The 21442-nt window shown below is 43.2% G+C and overlaps 1 protein-coding gene across 11 annotated transcripts in view; it reads left to right on the forward strand.

Moving 5' to 3' along the window:
- The window catches only part of ST3GAL3 (ST3 beta-galactoside alpha-2,3-sialyltransferase 3), a 341725-nt gene that overhangs the window by 255396 nt on the left and 64887 nt on the right, over window positions 1-21442 (forward strand). For all 11 annotated transcript variants that reach the window (XM_053249782.1, XM_053249779.1, XM_053249783.1 and 8 more), the window contains one exon: window positions 8838-8984. In XM_053249782.1, the coding sequence (XP_053105757.1) occupies window positions 8838-8984 (147 nt within the window). The remainder of the gene's footprint in view (window positions 1-8837; window positions 8985-21442) is intronic.

Genomic DNA, 21442 nt, shown 5'->3' on the forward strand with positions numbered 1-21442 from the left:
CGCACGCCACCAAGAGCAAGGAAGAGGAGGTCAATTGTAGCCTCTCCAGCCACAAGGCTAGCCACTTCTAAAAAAATTCAGTTCTTCTGTTATGGAGATGGAGAAGCTACGGCAGGACTCAGACCCCTCAGGTTAGCTTTAGAGTGCTGCTCGCACCGTTGCTCGTGTTGGCATTGATTCATTTGGGGGCATTATAGCCCACTTCTCCTGCCCGCTGCATGTCTGGCAGTGGGAGTAGGCATATTGATTCATTATTTGGGGCATTATGGCCACCCACTCCCCCCCGCCCGCCTGCCCAGACTTCGCTTCTGTTTCCCCAACTGGGGCGGAGGGGAGGAAAGGGAAGCAGAGCATCACAAAGGGCCTTTATTCATTTTTAATTGTGACGCTCCGCTCCCCCTTCCTCCCCCCCATTAGGAAAACAGAAGTGGGGAGGCACAAACAGGGGAAGAGTGACAAGTGTGCGCTTTTCACAGTTCCTGGGCTCCGTTTATCAACCACCTTTTAGCATCCAAGGCTGTTCTTTGACTCTTAATCACTTGCAAAGTTAGGTAAAAGAGTGGAGAAATCACTCAAACGTTACAGACCTGTCCTTGGCACATGAGATCCTATGGATCTTTTAAAAGTATACATGATCAAGGAGAAGAAGCCTCTCTTCCTAGCTCTCCCAAATTGGAAAAAGGTCAGTAGTTGCAAGGTTCCATTCATGGTCATTTCATTTCCTGCATTATTATAATCTGCTTTCTGCCCGTTCTGTATCCCATCCCATCCAGCCTCACATTTATTTGAGATACCTTGCCTCCTGAGATTCCTTATGCCCCTCCCTTCTGTCCTTTAAGAAACTTCTGAAAACTTATCTATTCTGCCAGGCTTTTAGGGTTGTGTGTGTGTATGTGTTTTCCCCACTCCACCCTGCTGTTGTTTTAATTATGTAAACTGCCTCAAGTCTAAGGGAGTCAGGCAGTCAATAAATTTGGTTCTGCTGAGCTGTAATTTACACCTTTTAACTAGTTGGGATAGTTAGCAGAGTCTACATTGGGCCAGGAGAAGGAGAGGAAGGCGGTGACAGGTGGTGGTGGGGGCCCATTTTAAAAACTTGTCTCTGGGCCCAAGCCAACCTTGTTACGCCCCTGCCCCTAACGATTACAACCCCTAAAGATTATGGAGTGAGAGAAAGCTAGGAATGAGGAGGAACGTGTGCCTATATAAACAAACAAGCCCAGGGGCGTAACAAGGCTAGAGTGGGCCCAGAGACAAAATTTTAAAATGGGCCCCTCGCTGATACACACACACTTCACATGTGACTTGCCTCTGGGGGGCCCCTCGAGGCGTGGGAGCCCCCAGGCAGCTGCCTCCCCTTGCCTAATAGTAGTTACGCCCCTGAACAAGCCTATTCCCCTTCCTGCTCACCTTTTTCATTTTCTGATTTCCAGAACCTCTTTCCCAAGTGCTGTTTCTGAAAGAGTTAGAAACGTTACGATCCTTATGGACAGAGAACCAAAGTTCCTGCGGGCAAGTGGGAGGTAATGGCAGCCTAGGGGTGACAGCCTAGGTGATATGTTGGTCTCACAAAAATATGAGGGGGGTGAACCTAAAGGGGGCCACTCCCATCTGCCCCATCTTAGTCAATGGGACAGAATATTAGTCAGCTCAGACAGTTAAGCAGGTGGGCATCGCTAATGGAACTCAGTGGGGGAGAGGGCTTCAGCAAAAGGAGTGGGAAATTTTCGAGCTCACTTCTTGGGCAAAGTTGTCTAATAGTGTCTATAGAAGAAAATGCTGAAACTCTGTGGCTCTCTCAGTAGTCAAGTAACCCTGTTCTATTCCTGAAGGGAAAGAATACAGTTAATCTTTTGGTATTATGAAGTACTGTCCTCGCAGGTGATGGTGGGCAAGTTCTGAGGGTATTCCCCAGCTTTATGGGAATACACTGAAGGTTAAGATAGCCACAATAAGACTTAACAGAAGAAACATTCCTTAGCCCACCCTATAGCAGTTACACAACTCTGAGGAGCCCAGTTTCTTAACATTAACAAACTTAAAGCCTGAATGACAAGGAGGTGAGACTAAACAGCAGTGCTGGCCAGAAAAAGAAAAGGTAACGGTAAAGTGTGCCGTCGAGTTAATTTTGATTCCTGGCAACCACAGTGCCCTGTGGTTTTGTTTGGTAGAATACAGGAGGGGTTTACCATTGTCTCCTCCTGTGCAGTATAAGATGGTGGAGTTATTCTGACGATCAGTGGAAAGTGGGCTAATCGTGAAACTCATCGGGCTTGCAGCCAAGCCAAGTCCAAGCGGGTCACACGCTTTTGTAGCCCTCCCCTACGCCCGAGTTAGTGGAACGAGCTACAACAGAGCCTCTGGATGGGGCAGTTTATAAATGTAAATAATAATAATAATAATTAATAATAATGATACCTTGGCGTGATTGTGGGGCTTGCGTGCTCTGAGGAAGGTGAGAGCTATGCCAGTAGTCCAACCATACTGGACAGGTCTCACCAGAGGAGCCAGACAAAGAGTGCCTCTCCCATCAACAATATGGTGAGACGTAACTTTAATAAATCTATACCGGATCAGTCGTCGCCCGGGTCAACAAGGACCGCGCCAGGTGCTGGAGTCCCTGGACATCTGGTGGCAAGTGGGCAACAGGACTCAGGATCTTCAGTTGAGCAACCAGGGCTGGAGACAGCAAGGTTACTGGAAGAAACGTCGCTTAACCGAAAAAAATATACGAAAAATGCCAACAAGGAAATAATGATCTGCTATTACAAGTCTAGTCTAACTAGAAGAGGCTATTTTAAAAGAATGTACCAAATTTGGAAAGAGAAGCATCCAGATACAGAAATCACAGAACAAAGGCTAGCAGACCAGAGAAGATTCATAAGAAGAAATAAAGTATTCACAGGAGTTGAGCTGGAAGAACTGCAAAGAGCAACAGGCTCAAGATATGGAAGAAGATTTACCACCAACTGAAGAAGTTGCTCAGGCGCAGGTGGAGGAGGTGTTGGAAATAGAGGATGCCACTGTTGCTGACCTGTTTCAAAATCAAAACCACGCAACCTCCCCCTTGCCTTCACCTCAAAAACCCAAATGCCATTTAACAGAAAAGCAACAAGAACTAAAGCAAAAAATAACTTGAGCACATGAACCAAACAACCACCAGGGTTTGACTTCCAGCTCTAAAAACAGTTGCCAAAAAACAACTTGCTCAGACATTAAAAGATGTCAATGCTGCACTTGCAGAAATAACAACCAATAATTTGCAAGAAACAAACCAACTAATGTACAGTGCAGCAACAATAACAACACAAGAGCACGGATATAAGATCAATGGACCTGTAAAAAAAGAAAGCAGTACATCACCTAAATGGAAGATTAGATTAGAAAATAAAATCGCCAGGCTTAGATCAGATGCTAGTAAATTGAAAGATATGAAAGACAAGAAGCTGAAGAATGGAAAACACCAAACAGTATCTGATCCAAAAATGCTACCTAGATTCAAGGAAAATTAGAGAAGTCCTGGAAATAATAAAGCAGCAAATAACAGCAGTGTCAAAGAGGATTAGCAGATACGAAGCCAGAATTACACAACACAAGCAGAATCTCCAATTCCAGTCGAATCAGAGACGTTTCTACCAAAGCGTAGAAGGAGAAACTGCAAGAAACATAGAAATACCAAATAAAGAAGAAACAGTGCAATTCTGGGGGAAATTATGGGACAATCCAGTAGATTATAGATTATAATAAAAAAGCAGACTGGGTGAAAGAAGTCAAAAAATGTAACCAACAAATGCAAGATCTAATAATAACACCAGAATTAATAAGTGAAAGAGCAAAGAAAATTAAAAATTGGACTGCGCCAGACGATGATGAACTGCATGGCTTTTGGCTTAAACACCTAACAAGCCTTCATAAACAACTATCAAAACAGTTCAATCACATTTTGCAAGGAGGTGATATTGAACAATGGCTAACAACTGGGAAAACTCATCTCATCATGAAAGACCCAGCAAAAGGTGCAGTTCCAAGTAATTATAGACCGATAACCTGCCTGCCAACCATGTTCAAATTATTAACTGGAATAATAGCAGATGAAGTGATGCAACACTTATTAACTAACAAACAGCTTCCAGTTGAACAGAAAGGAAATTGCCTGAACACCAGAGGCACAAAAGACCAGCTGCTGCTTGACAAAATGATTTTAGAAAATTTTAAGAGAAGAAAAACCAATCTAAGTGTTGCATGGATTGACTACAATAAAGCCTTCGATTCATTGCCTCACACATGGATACTAAAATGTTTAGAAACAACTGGTGTTAGCAAAAACATTCAGATAGTTATTTTTAAAAAGCAATGAGCATGTGGAGTACACAGTTAACTATCAATGGCGAGACACTTGGACAGGTTAGCATTAGAAGAGGCAATTTCCAAGGGAACTTACTATCCCCTCTGTTGTTTGTAATCGCATGACCCCACTTTCACAAATACTAAACAAAACGGGCCTCGGATACCAAACATCTAAAACATCAAGTCAAATCAACCATCTGCTGTACATGGACAATCTGAAGTTGTATGGAAAGTCCCAGTCAGAAATTGAATCACTGCTAAACACTGTCCGTATATTCAGTAGCGATATAGCAATGGAGTTTGGACTAGACATGTGTGCTGCATTAATAATGAACAGAGGAAAAATAAGAAAAACAGAAGGAATAGAACTGCCCAATGTAAGCAAGATCAAGAACCTGGAAGAGAAAGAACATTACAAATACTTGGGCATTCTCCAGGCTGATAACATTGCACACACTGAAGTTAAAAGAAAAACTGGAAGTGAATACATCAGGAGAGTTAGAAAAATCCTCAAGTCCAAACTCAATGGCGGGAACACCATACATGCCATAAACACCTGGGATATACCTGTTATCAGATATACTGCAGGAATAATAGACTGGACCCGGGCAGAGCTAGAGACGCTGGATCGTAAGACCAGGAAAATCATGACCATCAATCATGCTCTGCACCAGGGGCGTAGCTATAATTGAGCGAAAGGGTTCAAAGAACACGGGCCCCCAGGCCCTCCAGCTCCACTCCTCCCTATTTTCTTCATTATCTCCCTCACTCTGGGGGGGGGGGCTGCCAGAGAGAGGGATGAACATGGGCCCCCTCTCCTCTAGCTATGCCCCTGCTCTGCACCCCCGCAGTGATGTAGATAGGCTATACCTCCCTCGCAGCTCAGGTGGAAGAGGAATGCTGCAAGTCCATCAAACAGTAGAGGAGGAGAAAAGAGGCCTTGAATAATATATCAAGGACAGTGAAGAAGATGCACTTCAAATGGTCAATAACGAGAAACTATTCAACACCAATGAAACAAAGCAGGCCTACAAGAAAGAACAAGTCAAGAACCGAGCAGAAAAATGGAAAAATAAGCCCCTGCATCTGCAGCGCCCTCTGTTCCAAGGTGTGCGGGGTGCTGGAGCTCTGCCTTGCTTCTTCACTCTTCCTGGATGTTTCCATCTACTCAGAAGGCAATGGACCAATGCAACCAGGAAGAGTAGGAAGCATCTTGCTTTCTCACCTTGCTTTCTCAGTCCTCCTCCTGGTCGTATTGGTCCATCACCTGCCTGATCCAGATGGATGTGGCCAGGAGGAAGAGTGAGCAAGCAATGCAAGTTTTTCTCTCCTCTTCTTGATTGTGTCCATCTGGCTCAGGCAGGTGATGGACCAATGCGACCAGGAGCAGGGGGAGCAACCCACTCCCATCCTGCTTGCTCACTCCTCCTGGTCATCCATCATCTGACTCAGGCACCATGCTGAAATGTCCATGGTGTGTTGGTGTCTGGGAATTGTCAATCCCTGGTTTATTATATGTGGGCACTCTCTTCCATGTTTCCATACATTTTCATCATTTGGTTTGACAACTTGCAGGACTGAAGGGAAGAGGGTCAGGGGGCTACAGCCTGAGCTGAGAGTGCATGTGAAGAGGATAGAGATGAATAGGAAACAAAAGCCAGGAGGTGGGGGCAGGGGTGTAGTGGAGGAGGGACATACCGGGGGCGGGGGGGAGTGCCGGTACTTACTGTAACAGGTTCTCTGGCTGTTGATATGGATATGGCCATGGGGGCTGTCATGGAGAATGCCTGCACTTCTGAATTTGCAACTGCATCACTGGGGGCGGAGCACAGAAAGGCAGCAGGGAAGGACTGTTGGAATTTATTCGTGCCCATTCATTAAGCTACAGGCTGTCTTTGTGACCACATTTTCATATCTCACTATTCGGTCATTTTGTTAGTGGTTTTTATGATACTTGTTTTAAAAAGACTCATATAACTTTAAAAAAAAATTTAAATAAGCATTTTCAAATTGGTGTCTGGTTTTTATCCAGTTTAGTCCTATCTGCCATTTTATTTTGCTGCTGTTTTTGTTTTTATGTTTATTTTATTATTATTTATTATTGTATTGTGTTTTTATTGTAAGCCTCCCCCAGCAGCCGTGTGCTGGAAGAGTGGGATAGAAATATTTTTTTAAAATACATTAATTTAAAATGAGTGGGTTGTGGGGACCCATAAAAACATCTGGGAGGCCAGGAAAACAGTTATAACTAGGTTTAGTATGTCAGAGTGCTGCATCAAATCAGCGAGGTCCATTGGAAGACTCTGGGGCCCTCAAGAATGACCAGATCCCTGTATCTTGTTGAAAAATTAGCCCTTCTTTCCAGAGCTACTGAAGATTGTGGCACTGAAGTAATAGCAAGATCTCAATACCACCAGTGCTGTCATACACCATACAATATAATCCTCCCCTAGAAGACTTGGGATATTGGGACTTGGAATATTTCTCTTGTATCATGTGTCCCTTTGATTTTTCCTGCAGTTCAGAATGGGGCTTGAGTACTTTTGGTGGGGAAATATACAAAGAATTGGATTAGATTTTGCAGGGAATCCATGCCCTAGCAGGCGCTCTGTAATTGGAACTGCTTGATTTGTCTTCGCTAATCTTTCCTCAGCTGTGGATTTTACATCAAATAGCTGATTTTCCCAGGGGCACCATAAGATGCAGGGGCCAAGCTACAGTAAATAAAGATACCTAATCCATTTTAGACATTAGCCGAGAGCCTAGTTTCCTCATCTGTCAGGGTTCTCCCTTCCTTGGATTTATGAGGTGTTTCATTCTGCAGATATTCCGTTTTTCCTGCAGTCCATGGGTGGAAAGGGCAAGCTGTCTATACAGTTTGCTGTGAGAACAAGGGAAATATATTACCAGCCTTGGTGGTCAGTCTTGGGAGCAGCCACAATACCCTTCCCCTCCATTATATGTACTTTGAGTTGAGATTCATCCTACTCAGTGCTAAGAAAGCAACATTCTTAAGTGATTCTGGGCATATCTTGATTAGTTCATCAATGTATTTCCCTTCATCTCACCCAGGAACACAGGAAGCTGTTGGTCCATCTAGCTCAGTATCATACATAGACTGGCATTGGCTATGTCCCACTCTGTCCCATGGACTGACAACATATCAGTCCATATACAAAAGTAAGTGTGTGTGTGTTTGTTTGTGTGTGTGTGTGTGTGAGAGAGAGAGAGAGAGTCCGTCCAATCCCAAATGTGATAGTGGCAGGGTCTCTAGACCTCTGCAAAAGGACAGAGGTATAAGTTTATGCACAGGTCTGGGAAAGCGAGATAGTACTAAATCTGCTGGATGCAAGCAGAGGATGCCCTAGTACTTCTATAGAGGCAATCTTTACATATGGATGATACCTGTGAAAAGTGTGTAGCAGCTTTGGTCCTTGACATAGTGCTCAAATGATATAGTGGCATACATTTGGTGCTTCTCTCTTTTTCTTGTTTCTGATGTGCACTTCCCTTATCTCTCCACACAATCTCTTAGTTTTCCCGACTGTGAGGTGCTCCAAAATAATCAGAAGATAGAGAACAGGTGCTAGGAGTGTAATTTAGGCATATATCTGAGCCCAGTTTAGTGGATAAATACCTAAAAAGTTAAAAACAAAAACCTGTTGTTCTTGTACTTCCTGGTTGTGCTGTATGTATGTATGGCAGTTTCCAGAACAAGATATTTTTGTCTTGGATCGTAATCCAAACGTGACCTAACAAAGAAGACTGAAGGCTGGATGGAATGTATCTTAAAGGCCCAGGCAAGAGTGGCTAAAACAGACCCATCATTTAGGCCTCTTTCAAGCCCTGTTCACACAGTATGTTCAACACATGTACAATCTGTGTACAGTGTACATACAAATATTCACATGTTATGTTGAATAACATAACATGTGAGGTAAAGGTAAAGTTGTGCCGTTAAGTCAGTGCCGACTCCTGGCGACCACAGAGCCCTGTGGTTGTCTTTGGTAGGAGGGGTTTACCATTGCCATCTCCCACATAGTATGACATGATGCCTTTCAGCATCTTCCTGTATCGCTGCTGCCGAATATAGGTATTTCCCATAGTCTGGGAAACATACCACTGGGGATTCGAACCAACAACCTCTTGCTCGCTAGGCAGGTTAGTTCCCCGCTGCACCATTAGGTGGCTTGAATGCAGGTACAGCAGAACATTTCTGATTTGTATCCTGCATTTGAGTGGCCCTATGGCCATGTTCACATTTAAAATTAACATGGTTACAGTAACTCCCACAAAAATATGTACCAGTGTACAAACATCTGGATGCTGCTACAACATAATGCCTGAATAGGACTCTAGCCATTCCTTGATCAAGCCTTGAGTCAATTCCTAGTTTGTAATTCCTTACGACAGTGCCTGTGGACTCAAATGGAGATGGAATTGTAGCACATGGGTTCCCTAATCTGTTATGAACCTTTCCATTTCTGCAGAGTGCCTCTGATGGCTTTTGGAAGTCTGTGGCAACCCATGTTCCAAGAGAGCCTCATGAGATCCGGATCCTGAATCCATATTTCATCCAGGAGGCAGCCTTCAGCTTTATTGGCCTTCCCTTCAACAATGGCCTGATGGGCAGAGGGGTAAGTGAACAGGGAAGCTTACCTCCAGTATGACCCTTGCTTTCCTTTGTGCGGCTGACTGAAAATTCCTTTCTCCAAATCCTGACCTGTCTCACAGAGGTTCAGTCTGCCGGATAGGGACTGTGTCACTTCTATGTTTTGCACAATGTATCACACATGGGTGCTAAATGTTGGAGAATAATGGTAATAGGAGGGAAGTCAAAAGTGATAAAAATAAATTCTACAAAAGAGGAAAGCAGACAAACTGTGCTGTTATAAATTGTCAGGTCAGACTCAATCACCCATGCTGTATGCACTGACAACAGTGAAGACAACAAATGCACAATACTGTATCATGTTGTTTGAGTGTATTTCTACCTTGTTTTGTTCACCTGGCACATGTGAATAGCAGGCAAATGTCTGTGTTCCCTGACTTAAATAACACTGTTTGTTTGTTTATTTATAGATTTCTCTTAGAATTAAGGTTTCAGTATAGCTCAGGGATGTAATCATAGGGCAAGACTGCACAACTTTGGCCCTCCCCCTGTCGTTGGACTGCAACTCCCATCATCCCGGACTATTGACTTCTGGGGCAGAGGATGATGGGAGCTGCAGTCCAGCAACAGCTGGAGAGTGTGCAAGCCCTGCAATAAGGCCTGGGTACTTACTGGGATCTTGAAGGTCTCCACAACCTTACAAAACTCAGTGATTTCCAGGGTCATAAAGTCAGAACTCTTAAAAAGTCAAAATTGTTGATTAGCCAGTGACTGCTGCTGTTTGCCACATCATCACCCCTTTCTTACTTTCCTTTTAAATTTGAAGTGTTGAGTGGCAGGTACTACCATGCGTGTAACATGTTAAGAGCCCCTGGTAGCGCAGTGGTAAAACTGCTGCCCTGTAACCAGAAGGTTACAAGTTCAGTCCTGACCAGGGGCTCAAGGTTGACTCAGCCTTCCATCCCTCCGAGGTCGGTAAAATGAGTACCCAGAATGTTGGGGGGCAATATGCTAAATCATTGTAAACCGCTTAGAGAGCTTCCAGCTATAGAGTGGTATATAAATGTAAGTGCTATTGCTATGTTAAGAAATTTGCTGTAATCTGCAACCAAGGTCAAGTCTGCATCCACACTGGAATGAAACTGATATTTTTCATGAAAAAATGTGGTTATACTCCTTAGCAAATATGGTCCTCAAACTCACTGGAGTTTTATACTCCATAGCCAGTCTTACACAGTGGCTAGAGAAAAAAATACAGTCTGGCTACCTGCTACTGCTTTGGGGGATATCAGTGGCGACCCATAACAAAATGTTCTCCTCTAGGAACCTTGGAGTGCTGTTTGGGGCTCACAATGGAGAGGATATTTTAGGAGGGAAGAGAAAGGAAACACAAACTTGCCCCCCCTTTTCCCACTCTCCTGAAACTTTACCTCATGGTATTCTATAACCAACCCCAAACCTCAACAATGTTTTTCTGTATATCAAGGCAGTGGTGCTGGGGAAGCATCTGGACAGTGAAAAGGGTAACCTTTTTTCTTTTCCTCTCCCTTGAAACCTTTCTATATAATGTATGGAGGGGAGTTTTTAATTTTATGGCATGCATTGTACTGTCCCTAATCACCAACACTATAATGGGCTCAAGGAGGCCAGTTGCATCCCCCATTCTCCTTCCGTTTCAAAGGTCCTGCAAGCTACTAAAAATTGGTCTCTGGGCCATTTTGTTGGGGTTTTTAAAAACTATGTTTTAAAAAAACTAGTATGTTTTTACATTCCTGGGCAGTCCCCCAAGTATGCAGAAACCACTATCATTTGGGGATGGCTCAGTTTCTCTGCCAAACCGATAGGCACTGGACCACCCAAACTTGGTATTAAATGAAACATATAGGGATAGCAACAAAACATTGCAGGGTCTCCATGACCCTCAAGAGAGATTGTTTTGGGGTACAGACAGCCTAGAACAGGAGCTTTGTGCTTGCAGGGACATGGGTGGCTGTGTGTGTGTGTTAAGTTTTCTTTCAATTTACAAATGTAAATCTATAAATTGCTCCATACTGAGGGGATGCCTTGAACTCATAGAAGCCCACTATGTTATTTTTCAATTGTCCTGTTTTACTTCCAGACTCATAGGCACTTGTCTACTTGATTTCTCATTAGAAAGAATTATGATGATAATTTTCTGTGCTGGGGAAAAAGGGGTCATAAGTAACAGTTCATTTGCATTTTGGTGTTTATTCTTCACCCATCATCTTTTACAACAGGATGTTGCTGCCTCTACAGTTTGAGGAAATGCAGCAAGAGTGTACACTTCATTTCCAACTTACTGGAACAATTTTGATAAGCATGAGCTTAGGGTGTGAAGGAAGTTATGGGTGGGACAGAGTTCCTGTCTGGAAGTCATGGAAAAGGGACATCTGAGATGCTTCTCACCCTATGACCCTATCCATCCCCAGCACAGTACCTCCAGTGACTCTTGCTGGTGTCTTATATTATGTTTCTTTTTAGATTGTTAGCCCTTTGGAGACAGGGATCCATCTTATTTATTTCTTATTTCTCTGTGTAAACCACCCTGAGCCATTTTTGGAAGGGCGGTATAGAAATCAATCAATCAATCAATCTTGAATTAGGGGTGGAGGACATCATCACAAACTATGCCATTGAAGTGTCCCTATATGTTACTCACTGCAACTGTACCAAATTTGGTTAAGATCAGTTGGGCAGTCCACAAGTTATCCCACCTGTGCCTCAACTATTCAAGCATCCACCATCTTGAATCAGGGTGGATAACATTATTACCATCCCTATGTATCCCTACAGCTATAGCAAATTTGGTTCAAATCGGTTAGGCAGGTCACAGATTAGCCCACCTGCACCTCAAATGTTCATGCTTCCGCCATCTTGAATTAGGGTGCATAACATCATTACAAAACTACGTCCTTGAGCCATCCCTATGTGTCCTTACTGGGGTGTTTGACCCGGCCCAGTACGGGCTCGGGTGAACCAGGCTGAACCGGCTCGCGGGCCAGCTCCTCTTTACAAGTATAGCCGGGCATTCCCAGTAAATGAGGGGGGGAGGGCTGCAGGGGGGCAGGAGAAAGGCTTCCTTTTACCTTTAAAATTCAGTTGCTAGCTGTGGTGGAGACATTGGAGGCAGTGGGGACTCCTCCAACCTCACCCCCAGCCTCCCTAATGACAGCCTGGGCTGGCTGCAGCCTGGTTTGGGCCTCTGTGCACATGTAGAGGCCATTTTCATGATGCCTGCATGTGCGCACAGGCCATTTGCATCACCACACAATTTGCGTCACCTCCGGCATCCCTGGCGCCTGCATTTTAAAGGTAAAAGGAAGCCTTTCTCCTGTCCCCTCCCCCCCCCACTACACATTTACTGGGAATGCCCTTTACATGTAAAGGGGAATCCTCGCTGGATTCTCCTTTACAAGTATACACCCCCAGGCCAGGTCAGTCCGAAGCAGGGGTTGGTCTGGTTTGAACTTGAACCACTCGAATTGGGCTGGCTTGATGTCAAGCCCAGCTCAAAGTGAGCCAGATCTCATTTCCCTAGACCCTACAGTTGTAGCAAATTTTGTTCAAATTGGGTAGGCAATTCATTAGTTAGCCCAATTATGCCTCAAACGTTCATGTATCCACCATCTTGAGTTGGGGTGGACGACATCATCACAAACTAATCCCTTGAGCCATCCCTTATGTCACTACAACTGTACCAAATTTGATTCAAATTGGTTATACGGAGCACTTGCACTTTAGCCCACTTGCACCTCAAACATTCACATGTCCACCATCTTGAAACGAGGTGGATGACATCATCACAAACTACACTGCTGAGCTATCCCTATGCTTCCCTACTGCTGTAGCAAATTTGGTTCAAATTGGTTAGGCAGTTCACATATTAACCCACTTGCATATCAATCACTTATGCATCTGCCATCTTGAATCAGAGTGGATGACATCATCACAAACTGCACCCTTGAGGTGTCCCTATGTGTCCATACAACTGTACCCGATTTGGTTCATATTGGTCCAGGCATTGCAAAGTTGATGGGGGACACACACACACACACACACACACACACACACGGACATACAGACTGAATGCTGGGTGATCTCATAAGCTTACTTTCCTTAAGAAAAGTAGGCTAAAAATGAAAAAAGGGGAAATGGAATTTGCTAGCTCACTGCTTTCAAGGGGTGAGGATTCTAGGTTTCCTTCTGCTCGCTTTTCAGATGGTAGGATATGGAGACATTTCAGAAAGTCACAAAGCAAAAGCTTATGTGGTCTGCCTGTGAAATTTGCAAAGTGATTCATTGAACACAATGGCCTGCTTTTTCAAGGAAAGCCCTACAACTATTTAACATGTGCATTTTGAATCTGGCTTCTATCTTGAACATCATTTTATTTATTTATTTATGTAATATATTTGTGTGCTGTCTACTACAAAAGTCTCAAGGCAATTAACAAACAAATAAACACAGCCAAACTTTTACAATTTTAAATTGTTTTTAAAAAATTAAAAAACTGCTTAACTAACCATAAGTCTGGCTAAACAGATGTGTCAAGAATGTTTTGAAGGCTTCCAGGGCTGCTGAAACTCTAATTCCAGCCAAGAGTGTGTTCCAGAATTTCAGGGCAGCTATAGAAAAGGCCCAACCCACTAGATGAGCTGGTGGTAGTCATAGGCATATCTCCCTGGACAGTCTTCATAATCTGTGAGGCTCATGAAGAAGGTGTCACTCTCCTAAATACTCTTAGCCTAAGCCATTTGGGCCTTTATAGGTAATTAACAGCACTTTGTATTTTGCCTGGAAACATAGCAGCCAGTATAACTCTTTTAAGAATGGAAGTAATATGGTTTCTTTGAGTTGCCCTGGAGACTAGCTGCTACATTTCACAACTGCCATTTCCAGTCTATGTACAAAGGCAGTCCCATGTAGAGTGCATTACAGTAGTCAAGCCTGGAGATTTCCAGCATATGAACAACTGATTTAAGGTAACTTTCTTCCAGAAATGGGTGCAGCTGGCATATCAGGATTTAATGTTTTTAAATCTGTGCCTATCCATCTGTTGTGCCATGACATATTTTTAAGCTAGGAATTTTTTAAAAAATGAATGCTATAATTCTGGAGTATTTATTAGATACTAAGCTTTGAGTTTAAGGCATTAAGTATAATATACTTTTAAAGAACTATGGTAAATCACAAGAACTGGCTTCACTACAAGTAGTTGAGATCCCATCCTTTCTTGCAGGAGACATTATCACGGCCTGTTACCCAATGGCATGTAAGCACAGTTCTACTTTGATGGATGTGTGGCTATGTCAAGGTAGCAGACTGCATGCAGAGGAGAATGAAAATGGGGCCTGTGTCATAGAGCTGTACCTCAAATACTATCATGTGTCTTTGAGCAGCTGGGACAGTATCTAAAACATAAACTCAACAAGCAAGTATAGGAGGAGACAATGACAACAGATACAGAGATTTGATGTTTCTTCCAGCTGAAGGGGCTCAGACCAATCCCGCTTTAAAGAAAAATAAAACCCTATAATTTTGTGTTAAGCCTTGCTTAACATGCAATTGAGCTATCATGAAGATAAGATTAAGGGGGAAATCTACATATTACGCAGGTGCATATAATAAAGCTCCCAGGGGTTTAGCAAGGTTGGAGTGGGCCCAGAGATGAAATTTTAAAATGCCACACCCCCCCCGCTCAAAGTCCAGGGCCTCCGCACACCCCAGGCCCACAAGGATTTAAGTCTGATATTTCACAATAAGTATGCTGCCTAGAAATACATTTCACTGAATACACATACACACACACACACACACTTCACAATATATAGTGATATACATTGAATACTATATATTTGTGCTACTTTTAGTGCCTAGAACACACTAGAAACACTAATTATTAAAATGAGCCCCTCACTGCTGATTAGCAAAGGAGACTTTCAACCATGCAGTGTGAGCCTCTGTATGTTTTTTTCTCAGAATTCTGAACAAATTCAGTAAAGTTTGATTCCAGGAGGTTTTTCACATGGGGCTTTTAAAGCCCTTTAACACATATCTCCTCTGGAATGGAGGTGCTGCATTCACACATTGGCCACATTTACCCTGAAGTCCCTGCGAGTTATTGGGGAGCAGTTCACACGCAATTGAGGTTTTTCACTACTTGTGAGAGTGTAGCCTGATTTATATCCGGAGTAAAAAAAAATCCACTATTTTGCATTGGTTATTTGGGACAACTTCAATTTCACAGTAAAGCCTCCCAGTAAACTTGCAGTAAAGCCTGCTGTGTGTAAAAGTCCCAGGTAAGTGTGTGGAGGATTGCAGCCTCAGGCAGCAAATCCAAACACATTTAGCTGGAAGTACATTTCACTGAAACATAAAGGGCTTACTAGCAAGGAAAGCATGTCTATTTAAAAATAAACTCCATGGCATTCAACTGTCTGAGATCCTTCCCTGGTAAGTCCATATAGGATTGCACATGCTCCAGGATGTAAACCAAACCAAACTAATTTGTGCTTCCAGCATATTTTGCTCCCTATAGGAAACCAGTAAGTTCCACTGAAGCAAGGAAGATAGGTGGGGAGAAATAGAGAAAAGAGCAAGAATTAGCACCATTCCTCAGGAGAAAAAGAGGGGGAGAGAATGAGGAATCTGCCTCTTCTTGGTAAGATTTTAAGATAGATGAGACACGCCAGGGCTCAAGGAGCTCCTGAAGTTACGCCCTAGTCGGTCCTAAAAGCCTTCTCCCTGTTCCCCAATGTGGAAGTAGGGCTGGTTGTGGAGTCTCACTGTACTGAGATCAAAACCACTCTCTGCAGGTGCTCAGAAGCAGGGTCATCCCTAGTAAGGTGCGGGGCTGGTGGGCAAATCAGCATGTGCAGGGCCTCCTTAACATTTCATATCATGACAGAATCATACTGACTGATGACATACAGTGTAAATAGTGTGAGTGAGGTTTTTGGACATGTCCAACCAGCTTGGCATTTCTAAAGTAAAGTAAAATAAAATAAAATAAAAGCACAACACATGCTTCACAGTTCTCACTAAGACCTTCTGGGTTGCAAAACAACTTGCATACGTGCATTTATGAATGAAAGAATGAATGAATGAATGAATGAATGAATATAAATATAATGTTGTTTGTTCCAGAAGTTTTTGTAATTTTCTGCCATGAAACAAGCCACTTATAGGACTTTTTAGATAGTTTTTTTTTAAGCCAGCAAATTTTCCAATCTGTTTTAAATTAAATATTCAGAGACTTCTCAGTCTTCCCCCCACCCCATATCAAAGCCCTATGGCAAGCAGATCCCTATATATCCGGGGGGGTTGTTTAACCACAAAAAGGAATTCACATTCTAACTCCATTACTGGCAAAGGCTGGGCGGGCTGGCCTGGGCAGAGGGTCTGCAGAGAACTGTGGTGGGTAAGGGCAGCCAGCACTGGCCACTCTGCCTGCCTTCTTCCTTGCTTGCTTGCTGCCTGGAGAGCTTCAAGCTTTAGTCAGTGAGGCCTACACAGAGGCCTCTCTGGAAGCCCCACCCACCCACCGATCAGCTGAAAGGCGAAGAGAGAAGGAGCTCTAGCAGCTTGCAGGCTGCTTAGATTGCTGGCCAGGAGGGCAAGCAGGAGAGAGGGCGAACAGGGCAAGTGGCTGAGGGGCCTTGGGGCTGGGCAGGCGGGCAATGGGGAATCATGTGACGTGTCTCTGTGGGGGAGCCTTCAAAGCAGGCGCCCCTGAGACCACTGTCTCCCCTTGCCTAATCATAGTTACGCCCATGAAAGCTCCCAACATTACCATTTACCTTTTTTTTAATAAAGTAGTCTTGTGGATCTGCAGTTTTGAGGGAGTTGGTTGAAGAAAGAGGGAGTACTTAATACTTTCTCTGTAGGTCATTTCCCCACTAAAATTAGCCCCTTGAGTTGCTTTTCATCCCAATGAGTTCCACATATGTGTTGGAAGGAAAACAAACATCTGTAGTCTTGCATGGGGCAAAACACAATTGTGGGGGTTCAATTTTGAGCAGAAAAATGGTCTATAGGGAAAGTAAACCTCTTCCCATGCTCCAGTTCCTCCACACAGAAGAGCAGCTTCTCAATGTTTCTTTTCATTTAGATACTGCCAGGGATTTGCGACACGCATTGGCTTGCCTTACTTAGCTTGCCCTGAAAGTAACAGCAAATAAATGCATTTTGGGATTTTGTGGAACAGATGCTTGACTACTCTAAGGTAAAGTGTGCCATCAAGTCGATTTCAACTCCTGGCACCCACAGAACCCTGTGGTTTTCTTTGGTAGAATACAAGAGGGGTTTACCATTGCCTCCTCCCACACAGTATGAGATGATGCCTTTCAGCATCTTCCTATATTGCTGCTGCCTGATATAGGTGTTTCCCATAGTCTGGGAAACATGCCAGTGGGGATTCGAACCGGCAACCTTCTGCTTATTAGTCAAGCATTTTCCTGCTGTACCACTTAAGGTGGCCACGCTAATGCATACATATTCAGCACAGATGTAAAACCAAATCAAGAGCACAGTGACAATCTCTCTCAGTCAAATCCAGTCACTGCCATGGGTGGCATTTCTCACCAGAGCCACAGACTGGCTGAATGGACCAGTTTAGCTTAGTTCATGAATTACTCAAGGCCACATCATAAGTTAAATCTCTCTCCTAACATTAGTTTCTGGTCTGTATGGACCAGAATTATAATGATGAAGTACAAAACAGATAAAATACTATAAATGACTCTACATATTCAAAGCACAGTAAGAAGTGGTTAATAAGGATACATCCTAGATATTAAACAGTAGCTGTGGCCTTAGTAGTAGATGCTACATTACTCCCACTGTCATAGGCTTCTTTATGCCCCAAAGGCAGACAACATTGGGCAGGAGGAGAAGGATTTGGTTGCTCTTCTCCATTAATGTTTTGTGTAAACATTCTCTTCGCATCCCAGAGACAAATTTCTACAATAGCACATTGAAACATCCGCATTTCCAATGTAGGCAATGCAGTCCTGTGTAGAAAGCTTGTCTCTCACACTGCAATGGATCTCTCAAGCCATCTTTGCTGTCTATGCACTGTTTTACCTCACAGTATTCTTCAAATTCATCTGGCACAAATTATAGTCTCAAAGTGGAGGATGTTCCTCCATTTACCCTTTATTAAATCCTGGAAGAAATGCTTTGGGATCAGCCTTGAACCATTTCAACCCCGCAGAAAAAACCCCTAAAATTACAAAGTTAATTTGGAGCACATTGTTACCATATGTGGTGTGCTAGCAGTCCCCTGAAGTTTATTTAAGCTCAAAAAGAGGAATGGAATATTATGAACCTTTATAAGGATTTCAAATTGGCCCTAGTTATTAAAGAGATGATCTTCCTCAAGCCTCCTCCTGACCTTAGACTTTGCTGGCACCTCTTTGCAACTTCTGGATATGCTCAAGATATGTGCACTCTGATAGGATCTTGATTACAAATGTTCTTTTATTAATTCTTCGGCACCTTTTTGATTCAGTTCCTGATGCAAGATAAATTTTGGTTAATTCATTCTCAAGGTACCATGAAAACTGAGGGGCAAACTACATGAAAGAGGATGCTACAATATCTTTATTGTGAAGTCTGATCCTTATAGATAGGTAGTGAAACTGTGGTGCATATAGAGCCAAATTCTTATTTATGTAATACTTGATAACGTGGTTTCTATAAAGAGAGATGCATCATGTTTGTAGGACATTAGCTCTTGGAGCAATTCTGCAAAGACCTTTTGAGAATGTCAGGTATAACAACTGATTTACCTGAGGGCCACAATGAATCATGCACAGGTGGTACACATGCACTGCAGTCCACAGGGAGGCACAATGTTGACACAAGGAAACTCTATGTTGCATCCATCCTTCTTTTCCCTAGGGCTACTTCCTACACTATAATTGTGTGCTAAAGCATATCCCAAGTGCCTGAGGTTCCCAAATGGATGCAAATGCATGCTCTCAACTGGGAACATCTCTGACCCTAAATGCAGCGCAAGATCCTAACTTCCCAAGGTCCTACACCTGTACAGCGCATTCAGCTTTTGTTTAAGCCCTTTGACCAAATAGTTTATATTTACTTCATCTGACAGAGGCCATTGGTAAAATCTGTTTTCCTTAAAGCCTCATAAATTGGATTTTAAAAAATGCCCAAGTAGACTTTCATGAAGTGAAACATCAGGTTCTAATTAAGGCCCCCTTTGGTTGACTTTACCAGTCTGATATGTGTTATACAACCTATCAAACCCCCCACAAAGTTAGATTCATAACATGTTCATTTCCAGAGTTCACCACCCCCTTCTGCCCGGTTCATACTCCAATGAAATGTAATTGCTTGTACATTAAGATAATGTGTTCCAAAATAAAAATAAATAAGGGGGTAGGGGAAAGAAAGTAGCAAAGATTTGGTTGTTTTCCTACTTGTTAAAGGAACACACCAAACACCCCTCCTCTGAACAGTTGCTAATTTAAAAAAAAAAGGATTTGCAGCATGGGTGCATGTGTAATTTGGTTTCTGGAAATCCTTTTAAAACAAATAATCTTCATATAGTGGTGCAGAAACACACATGTACAGGAATAAGCTACAAGGAGCAGAGCATATTTGAGAGGCTGTACTTATATTACACACCCTTTTCTCTGAACTTAGCTGCTAGCATGTAAAGACTTGGGTTTGCCAGCACAAAGACCAGAAAAGAACCACGAGAAAGAGATCACAAGAAAGTAGAAAGGAACCACCAGAAGTACAGAATTAAGGTATTCTACTATACATGCTGCAACTGCCCTCTCAGAAGACCGATAAATGCCAGGCTGCTACACATTAAGGTTGTTCTCACAACCATAACACAGGTGCGGAGGGAAGGCAGGTGGGAAAGGGAGGGTTGAACCTACCTTCCACCCAGATGGAGCATGGAGCTCCTATTCAGCACGCTGTTGCACGCCCATATGAAAGCAGCATGGATCACTGGAGGCCAGGAAAATGAGCCCTGGCCTCCAGGAATCCCATAATGCACCACACGACAAGTGCAGTGCATTGGCAGATTTTCCTGTGAGTCGGGTGCTTTAGATGCCTGACTTTGTGTGCACTCAGGCTCTGTGCAACCCGAGCACACATATGGTCCCAAACCTGGGGTTGAAGGCACCCTCTAATTCCACTTAAGGAACAGGGTTAAATGTCAGGCAAGCTGGGGTTCAAGCGCCACGATGGGGAGTGATCCTGGCTCTCCACACAAGCAGCCCAACCTAGGCTGGGCTGCTCTAGCCTGGGTTGGGCTGCTTGTATGAATAGCCTCAATGTGTTAAAATCCAGCAAACTGGACTGTCTGAGAAGGTAGCAAACTAACACAATATGGTTTTCTTGATCTCTAGTTCCAGTGATGTGAAGAACACAATAAATGCCCATTTTTAGTGGAAAGGAGTACTGTTAGCATATCATTTTATTTCCCACATTTTATTTCCCACACACAGAGACTGTGAAAACTATACAGCTGGATCAAGCAGATTTGTTTTAGGAAAAAAGTTGTTCTGGTAAGAACTAATCTATAATATTAATTGATAATTACCATCCTCACATGTTAGCCTACTTCAGCCTTAAATGTTCACACATCTGCCATCTTGAACTGGGGTAGATAACATCATCACAAACTACTCGCTGAGGTGTCCCTATGTGCCACACATTACAACTGTACCAAATCTGGTTCAGTTTGGTTAGGTAGTTCACAAGTTACGCAACTTGTGCCTCAAACGTTCATGTGTCACCATCTTGAATTGGGGTGGATGATGTCTTCACAAACTGTGCCCTTGAAGTGTCCTTTTGTGTTACTCTCAGATCTCAGATGCACCAAATCTGGTCTTAATCAGATAGGTAATTCTCAAGTTAGCCCACTTGCACCTCAAATGTACATGCATCCACCATTTTGAATCGGGGTGGATGACATCATTGCAAACTACACCCTTAAACCTTCCCTATGTGTCACTCATTACAACTGTACCAAATTTGGTTCAAATTGGTTAGATGGACCACGTTAGCCCACTTGTGCGTCAAATGTTTATGTGTCCACCATCTTGAACTGGGGTGGATGACATCAACACAAACTACACCATTGAGGTGTCCCTCTGTGTCCCTATAGCTGTAGAAAATTTGGTTCTAATCAGTTAGGCAGTTCACAAGTTAGCTTACTTGCACCTCAAACATTTACACACCTGCCATCTTGAATCAGGGTGGATGACATCATCACAAACTATGCCATGAGGTGTTCCTACAACTGTACTCAATTTGGGTCATATTGGTCCAGGCATTGCAAAGTTGATATGGACATACAGACACATACACAATGCCAGGTGATCTCATAAAAAGCTGATCTCAATGGTATCCCTTGATTTCTTACTATCCTCTGTGATCAGTTCAGCATTTAATTTATCTTCACTATTAAAGGAGAATCTT

Source organism: Hemicordylus capensis, chromosome 4, assembly GCF_027244095.1.
Source record: "Hemicordylus capensis ecotype Gifberg chromosome 4, rHemCap1.1.pri, whole genome shotgun sequence".
Lineage (NCBI taxonomy): Eukaryota > Metazoa > Chordata > Lepidosauria > Squamata > Cordylidae > Hemicordylus > Hemicordylus capensis.